Genomic DNA, 9,140 nt, shown 5'->3' with positions numbered 1-9,140 from the left:
TTAACAGTTTTTAAGCAAGGAGAGAGGCAGGGAAAGAGGGGGCGGGGAGGGAAAGAACAAAAGGGAAGGTCTGTGATAGGGTGGAGGGCAGGAGTGATGAAGCAAAAAAAGGGATGAAGCTGCAAGGCAAGGTGGGTGGCAATGGGTCAAGTCAATAAACAAAGGATGACTCCAGTCGAGCTTTAAAGGGCTGCAGTCAGCTGGATGCGTGAATGAGGCCGTGAGCCAAAGGAAGCGAATTTGAAGCGGAGAGAGAGGGACACGCTGTGTAACCGGGCGCAAACACTCATCCGCAGCCCAGACATCACTTCTTTCCCACTAGGCGTGAAAGGACTATATTAATTACAATAATCCATGTTCTTTGATTTTGAATAGTTTAGTTTCTAAATTGAATCATGTTTCTCCAATTATATTTCCCAACTCAGATTCAAGGCCTCCAACCCAACCCAAATGTTGGAGATGGTGCGATGTGTTTGGGTTCCAGCAGAGGGAGGAGGGTGAGTGTGTGAGACGGGGATTTACAGTCTGGTGGAATGAGCAGGAAGAATGTTCCATAGAAACTAGAATTGCCTGTTCTGAATTTCTATTCTGTATTCACAGTGAGGACTTTTGTAAACTCCAGTGCACTGATTGTGGAAAGAGCTTTAACCAGTTCCACAACCTGTAAAAACATCGCGCCATTCACAGCGGGGAGAAACCGGACACATGTTCTGTGTGTGAACGAGGCTTCAACTGATCGTCCAAACTGGAGAGACACAAGGACACCCGTAGGATGGAGAAATCGTGGAAATGTGGGGACTGTGGGAAGGGATTCAATTACCCGTCCCAGCTGGAAACTCATCGACGCAGACACACTGGGGAGAGGCCGTTCACCTGCTCCGTGTGTGGGAAGGGATTCACTCAGTCATCCCACCTGCAGGCGCACCAGCGAGTTCACACTGGGGAGAGGCCATTCACCTGCTCCATGTGTGGGATGAGATTCACTCTCTCGTCCAGCCTCATTGAACATCAACTTGTTCACACTGATAAGAGACCTCTTAAATATTTTGACTGTGACAAGAGTTCAAAAAGCAGAAATGAGCTGCTGAAACTCCAACGCACTCACACTGGGGAGAGGCCGTTCACCTGCAATGAGTGCGGGAAGGGATTCACTCAGTCATCCAACCTGCTGACACACCAGCGAGTTCACACTGGGGAAAGGCCGTTCACCTGCTCCGTGTGTGGGAAGGGATTCACTCAGTCATCCAGCCTTATTGAACATCAGCTTGTTCACACTGATAAGAGACTTTTCAAATGTTCTGACTGTGAGAAGAGCTTTAAAAGAAAAAGTGATCTGCTGACACACCAACGCACTCACACTGGGGAAAGGCCGTTCACCTGCTCCGTGTGTGGGAAGGGATTCACTCAGTCATCCAGCCTCCTGATACACCAGCGAGTTCACACTGGGGAGAGGCCGTTCACCTGCTCCGTGTGTGGGAAGGGATTCACTCGATCATCCCACCGGTTGAGACACCAGCGAATTCACACTGGGGAGAGGCCGTTCACCTGCTCCGTGTGTGGGAAGGGATTCACTCATTCATCCAGCCTTCTGACACATCAACTTGTTCACACTGATAAAAGACCTTTTAAATGTTCTGACTGTGAGAAGAGCTTTAAAAGAAAAAAGGATCTACTGACACACCAACGTACTCACACTGGGGAGAGGCCGTTCACCTGCACTGAGTGTGGGAAGAGATTCAGTCAGTCATCCAACCTGCAAACACACCAATATATTCACAATGGGGAGAGGCTGTTCACCTGCTCCGTGTGTGGGAAGGGATTCACTCGTTCATCCCACCTCAGTGAACATCAACATGTTCACACTGATAAAAGACCCTTTCAATGTTCTGACTGTGAGAAGAGCTTTAAAAGAACAAGGGATCTACTGAGACACCAACGTATTCACACTGGGGAGAGGCCGTTCACCTGCTCCGTGTGTGGGAAGGGATTCACTCTGTCAACCAGCCTACTAATACACCAGCGAGTTCACATGTGACTGCATTGGTTGGATTCTGCTGTTATCACTGCTGTTAATCGCATTCAGGAGTAAACCGTGTTCATTCTGGCAGTTGGGGGTTGTTTCTGATGTTAATAATCCATTTCACTGGACTGCAGTATCAGAATTCTGTACAAATGTCAAATAAATCAGCTTTCTTTTAAACACAGTTTTTCTAGTCCTTGATAGCTCGATGATAAGACAAGCAGTTTGAGGACTTATGATGAAGTGAGTGGAATCCATCTTTGAACTGAGTTCCTCCACCTTTTTAAAAGATGGATCTACAAGATGTCCAAGTCTGACAGGACAGAAAATTCTATTATATCACAGGGTCCACTTCAATCAGCCTGAGCAGATTTCCACTACCCTTGAGTGAAAAAGACATTCCTGATTTCAATGCTAGATGCACAAGCTCTAAATTTAAGGTTATGCCCTCTTGTTCCGAAGCATCACTTCCTCCCCTTTGTATTCCAGTCCTCGAGATAAAGGCCAACATTCCATTAGTCTGTGATTTTTTTATCTGTGCCCGAGCTTTTAGTGATTTGTGTACATGGACACCCAAATCCCTTTGCTCCTCCACCGTTCCCAGTCTCTCACTTTAAGAAAATACTCCAATGTTTCCTTTTTGCATCCAAAGTGAATGATCTCACTCTTCCCCACATTGAACTCCATCTGCCACAGTTTGTCCATTCACTTAAACTGTCTCTTTGTAACTTCCTGCTCCCATCTACAGCACTTCCTGTGCCTCCTAACTTAGTGTCACCTGGAAACTTGGATCTACAACTCTCTATTCCTTCATCCAAGTTATTGGTAAATATGGTGAAAAGCTGAGTACAGATCCCTGGGGATACGATTTTTAAAATTCGCCAATCAAAGAACATTCCCTTTATCCCTACTCTCTTCTCCAACCACCCAACCAATTCCAACCCAAGTCACAAAGCAACTTTCAATTTTGTGCACTTTTATTCATTCATCTCTTGTGCTGAACCTTATCAAATGCTTTCTGGAAGTCCATATAGACAACATCCATATTCAATCCCCTGTCCACCTTGTTAGTGAGCTCAGAACGTTCAACTAGATTACTCAGACATGAGCTGCCCTTCACAATCCATCTTCACTCTCTTTGAACAGCTCATTTTGTTTCTGATGATAGATTTCAGTAATTTCCCAACAACTGACTTTAAACTGACAGGTCTATATTTTCTTGGTTTCTCCCTCCCTCCTTTCTTAAATAACGGAGTGACATTTTCAAATTTCATATCCAAAAGCACAATTCCTCAGTCTAGAGAGCTATGGGAAATAATGACTAATGCATCTGCAATTTCCCCACCCGTTTCCTTTAATACCGTGAGGTAAGAACCATCAGGTCCTGGAGATTTCATTCTTTTTTTCCAGTTATTTATTTATATGACTGTGTATAACAGGACTGAGTGTTTCAGCGCTGAGTGTGTGTATAACAGGACTGAATAGCCCAGCCCTGACTGTATAACAGGACTGATTGTCCCAGCACTGACTGTGTGTATAACAGGACTGAGTGTCCCAGCACTGACTGTGTGTATAACAGGACTGATTGTCCCAGCACTGACTGTGTGTATAACAGGACTGAGTGTCCCAGCACTGACTGTGTGTATAACAGACATGAGTGTCCCAGCACTGACAATGTGTATAACAGAACTGAGTGTCCCAGCACTGACTGTGTGTTTAACAGGACAGAGTGTCCCAGCACTGACTGTGTGTATAACAAGACTGAGTGTTCCAGCACTGACTGTGCGTCGAGTGTATATGGGCTGTGCGCGGAGATAAATGGGTGGGGTAGAATCCATGATCGGGTGGAGTGACATGGGGTTGTCGGTGGAGATTAATTCGGTTGGAGGAGGTTACAGAGATAGGGAGGGGGCGAGGACCATGGAGGGATTTGAATACGAGGATGAGTGTCTTAAAATCGAGCCTTTGTCGGATCGGGAGCCAATGTAGTAACACACAAACAGAAACTTACGGTTCACTGCCCGGCAGACAAGTGGGGAAGACACTGATGTCCGCGGAGGAACAGTCAGGTTCACAGCAGCAGTCAAGTTCGCAGACTTCGCCAGTCAGGTCACAGGTACAAATGGGAACTTTTGGAACAAGACACACACAGTGAGATCTTACAACAGAGCACGGACGGTCTCAAAGACCACCTCCCTCCTTTGTCTGAATCCACGATCACCGTCTTCACCATCTCCCAAAATCAATCTGCAGACTTATCCTCCCACTGCTTTCTACTCACCGAATTACAGCTTCCAGATACCCAGCACAACCCACTTAATAAATAATAATAATTATGTGGAGAGAATAGAGAAGCTGCGATTACTCTCTTTGGAGCAGAGAAGGTTCAGGGGAGATTTACCAGAATGGTACCGGGGATGAGGGACTTCAGTTACCGGGAGAGACTGGAGAAGCTGGGATTGTTCTCCTTGGAGCAGAGACGGTTAAGGGGAGATTTAATAGAGGGGTTGAAAATGAGGAGGGGTTTTGATGGAGTCGATGGGGAGAAACTGTTGCCACTGGCGGGAGGGTCGGTAACCAGAGGACACAGATTGAAGGGAATTGGGAAAAGAGCCAGAGGGAGATGAGGAGAATGTTTTTAGGCAGCGAGTTGTTCTGATCTGGAATTCACTGCCTGAAAGGGCGGTGGGAGCAGATTCAATAATAACTTTCAAAAGGGAATCGGGTCAATCCTTGAAGGGCGGAAATTTGCGGGACTGTGGGGAAAGAGCAGGGGGGAGTGGGACTAATGGGATCGCTCTTTCACAGGGCCGGCACAGGCGCGATGGGCCGAGCGGCCTCTTTCAAAGAGCCAGGAGAGGCGCGATGGGCCGAGCGGCCTCTTTCACAGAGCCGGCACAGGCGCGATGGGCCGAGCGGCCTCTTTCACAGAGCCGGCACAGGCGCGATGGGCCGAGCGGCCTCTCTCTGTGCTGTTTGATTCTCGCTCACTTTTGGGCTCCGACCCACGGCCCGTTTGACGGGGAGGCGGGAGAGTGACTCCCCCCCGAGCCCAGCTCGACACCGGGCGCTGCCAGAGTGGAGATTCAGGAGGCCCCGAGTAACTCCCCCCGTCTCCCCACCCTCCCCTCTCAGGCCACTCCCGGGTGCGGGCCCTCCCTCTGTCGGCCTCGCCCCCGCCCACAGCACCGCCCGCCCGCCATCATCTTCCCGGCGCCGGCCTGTTGCTGAGGGAACGCGGCACAGGAACCGCGCGGCGCATGTGCGGCATCCCTCTGGCCCGAGCGGCGCATACGCCTCGTGACGTCAGCGCGCAAAGGTGAGTGACGCTTCAGAGTGTCACGTGGTGGAAGGTGTCAGCCCAGGAGACGGGGGGAGGAGAGAGCTGTCAATCAAAGGGCCCGGATTCAGCACTCACTGCGCACAGGGTTTGGAGAATTTGTTTAAAATGCAAAATGTGCAAGAATGAAAGAAAATTAGAAATGTACCAAAAAGGGAAAAAAAAACTGCAAATACAATAATCTGAATTTAAAACAGAAATGTCTAAACTCACATAAGGCTGATGGTCTGGGTCCTCCCGCCACTATTAGTCGTCTCTCCCTGGGGCATAGGATGAGCAGAATGCTTGAATGTACCTTTTTTTAATGCAGATGTATGGAATGGACCAGCGAGGGAGACTGTGGGGCCTGATTGTATCAGCAATTTCCAGAGAGTTGGCGAAGTACCTGATAGTGGTACCTTGGGATACGACAGCCTCGAAATTTAAAATTATTTTGGTACATGTGCACTCGCTTTTTGTGATTGGTGTACCTGGACACTTAAACCCCTTTGCTCCTCTACAGTCCCTAGTTTCTCACCATCAAGAAAATTCTCCTAATTCTCACTTGGTGCCAAGTGAATGTACAGAAGGCCGGTGTTTATGCTCTACATGAGCCTCCTGTCACCCTTCTTCATCTAACCCTAACAGCATATCTTTCTATTCCTTGGGATATGACAGCCTCGAAATTGGGATCTTCAATGTTGTTTTTGATACATGTGCACTAGATTTCCAAACTTCGCCAGTAAAAGTAATGGACTTTTACTGATTGGTGCACCTGGACACCAAAGCCCCTTTGCTCCTCGACAGTCCCAATAGATGCTCTTTGTATTACTCCCCGCATCTTTACAGTCTGGCAGTGTTTACTCTCTTGACTGTCCAATAACAACAGAGACGGCGAGACTGGAACTTTTTTTTGTATTTCAAAATATAGTTTATTTCATAAAATTTATGGATGCACACAGTTCAATGTAAATATCAGTTACAATTCAAAATAATCAATACAGATTGTGCACACGACGATTCCATTTTTACAATTCAACACACAGTATATATTTTCTCGGACATGATGTACAATACAAGGTGAAATAGCCTTACACAGTGGCCTTTCCCCATAGAGCCTTTGCCTGGGCCGCACCTCGCTTCAGTGTGTCCCACTGCTGTCGGGGGTGAACCCCTCTTCGACTCCATGGTATAGGGATCCTGTCTCTGTGGATGGGGGTTATCACCTTTTACCCGAATACATGGATCCATTCGCCCACATTCATGTTAGTGTTTGGCAAACACTGTCTGATGTCTTTCACACACCTGTAGAAGCTTGGGGTCAGAGACGTAGGGGGTAATTTCGCCTTCACTGCTTGGGCGGTAAACTGAGGGAGCAGAAATTAAAATCGGGCCGGTTCTTTCAGCGGGGGGTTGGGGGGGGCGGCGGTGATCCACTCCATCGGTTCAGCCCCCAGCGATGGTGAAAATTTCCCTCCACGTGTTGTGAACCGGTGTAGTTTGAGACAATGGACCAGCTTGTGGTCTTCGAAGATTGATATTAGGGCGGAGGTCAGGAAAGGTGTGGCCGATTTTAACTATCCCCGCCTGGCGGAAATGGGTTGGTCGAGGCTAGTAAATGGTGTCAGGTCACTTACCGCCCCTTTAACGTTGGAGTTCCTGCCTCCACCATCGTGGGTCGGGTCCTGAGAAGAGCGGCCGGAGCAACACCCACCTGTTTCCGGGTCAGACCACGTGTAATATGTAAATCAGAGTATTGTGACGTATCTGGGACAGTATTTAAATTTGGTGACGAATGGGAGGAGGAGCCGCCCTATCGATGGGCATTGAGTGATGCAGAACACTGAGAAGTTTATTTTTAACTTATATTTTTTGGAGTAAGGATGAGCAGGAGAGCTTTCCCTTGGCCTGCTGCGGCCGTGAGAAATCTCCCGGCCCCTGATCATCTCAGAAATGTATCAGGAGGTTTCCTCATAGATCTGTGTAACCAGGCCCAGCCTCATGTCCAATTAAACTCCCTGCAGTGAGTAAACATTGCTGAACAGCAGCTCACAGAGGAAACGATCTCCGGAACTCCCCACTGGAATTTGAAATTACATTAATATTTTACCAGTCAGTAACGGTCCGGGTGTTGGTCCATTATTATTCTGTTCTGGTCAAAACAAATGTCCCAATGAACAGGACGCTGTCTGACCCTGACAGCTCACCCTCAGTCCATCCCACCGGGCAGTCTGTATGATGGGAAATAATCATCAATCGAAAAGGAGGATTTGATTTTATTCATTTCAGGATTAAACATTTAATATTGAAATCATATTATTTCCAGACTAATAACAGCAAATAATTTCATGTTAGAATCACATCTTGTATCATTTCACAAACACCGCATTTGTCGGGTAAAATATAATTCCTGTCTGCTTTTTTCCAAATTTATTTCAAGTATTCGATTGATATCAGTTACTTTAGTGAACTCATTGATGTCAATAGATAGTAAAATCAGGCGCGGTGAATAACGGGCGCCCGATCCGCTACCGCCCGTCTTAGGCCACCGCCAAACGTGAAACTCTAATTGACTCTAATTAACTTTTTATTTAATTTCGGATGGAAAGACTTCAGACGTTTCTATGATTTAACTAATGTAACAATTAGATTCAGTGGGTATTTCACCCCGTTCTTCAGCTCCTCTCTGAATTTAGTCTGGGTCACAGCATAAATACACGTGTTGGTGCAGGAACTGAGAAGTTGAAGCTTGAATCCGGCTGACTCAATGTCACTGACCGTATAGAACTGGGCGTCTGTTATACGCAGAGAGATAACATAAAAAACTCCAGTGCTCCATAACAATATAAAACTGCCTGATATACTGAAGAGTAAAATGATCGATTTCCTTCGGTTCTCCATCTCTGGGTCCTTGTGATTCTCTCCATTGCTGCGGCCCCGGAGTCCCCTGCGGACTCTACTGGCCGCTAAAATGTGCCTGGCGGTGAGAACATTGAAAAGCAAAATCAGAATGAATGGGAGACAAGGCATTAACACAAGATTAAACAAGTCAAAAGCTGCCCATGCGGGTGAAGTGAAAAAGGTCGGTTTAAAGACACAACCCCGGGGTATATTGTCCATTATATATTCCGGGTCAAATACGAAGTACCAGGGAATGTTCAGTAAACAGCTCAGCGCACTCACCACCCCGATAACAACAGCCGCCGTTTTCTCGGTGCAATATTTTGTTTTCAGCTTCTGACAACAAATGGCCACAAATCGATCAAAGGTGAAAGCGACAGTGAACCAGACAGAGGCCGCCGTGTTAATTAAACTCAGTATTTCAATGAGACGACACACGGGGGTAATGTTCAAGAATAAAACTGGGAAATAAATCTCAACAATGCGCCACATTATGACATCAGTGATAACGACCAGGAGATCGGCCGCCGCCATTCCCACCAGGTAGCGAGTGATACATTTGGAGAGTCCGCACTTTCCTCGGGACAGGATCACAATCGCCACCAAGTTAACTGTAAGAGAGAGAAACGGAAGGAGAGAAATTACTGATCAGACCTGGAGACAAGGCGGCAGTGTGACAGGATCTGGTGTAAAATTTCCAGCTTTGTTGCTGCATCAAACGGTGGAAACTGATTCACTGACCTGGGCAGCGCTTTCGGACAGATAAATGTTTTTAAACACAATGATCAATAATGAATTGGGAAATTGATACAGAGAGTGAATAAAGTGAGCACCAGATCCACTGGAAGGGCCGAGTGAGGGGGCAATGCCAGTGGGGAAGGGAGGAGGGATTTAAACACC

General features: G+C 47.2%; 1 protein-coding gene across 1 annotated transcript; it reads left to right on the top strand.

Annotated features, from left to right (window-relative positions):
* Positions 1 to 772: 772 nt before the first annotated feature.
* On the top strand, positions 773 to 2,180 carry LOC137318360 (zinc finger protein 229-like). Its single transcript, XM_067981246.1, has one exon. The coding sequence runs from the start codon at positions 773 to 775 to the stop codon at positions 2,033 to 2,035; it is 1,263 nt and encodes a 420-aa protein (XP_067837347.1). The 3' UTR covers positions 2,036 to 2,180.
* The last annotated feature ends 6,960 nt before the right edge of the window (positions 2,181 to 9,140 follow it).

This window comes from Heptranchias perlo, unplaced genomic scaffold (genome assembly GCF_035084215.1).
Source record: "Heptranchias perlo isolate sHepPer1 unplaced genomic scaffold, sHepPer1.hap1 HAP1_SCAFFOLD_70, whole genome shotgun sequence".
In the NCBI taxonomy this organism is placed as follows: domain Eukaryota; kingdom Metazoa; phylum Chordata; class Chondrichthyes; order Hexanchiformes; family Hexanchidae; genus Heptranchias; species Heptranchias perlo.
The sequence above is the reverse complement of the archived record's forward strand: the minus strand, read 5'-3'. Positions and strand labels throughout refer to the sequence as shown.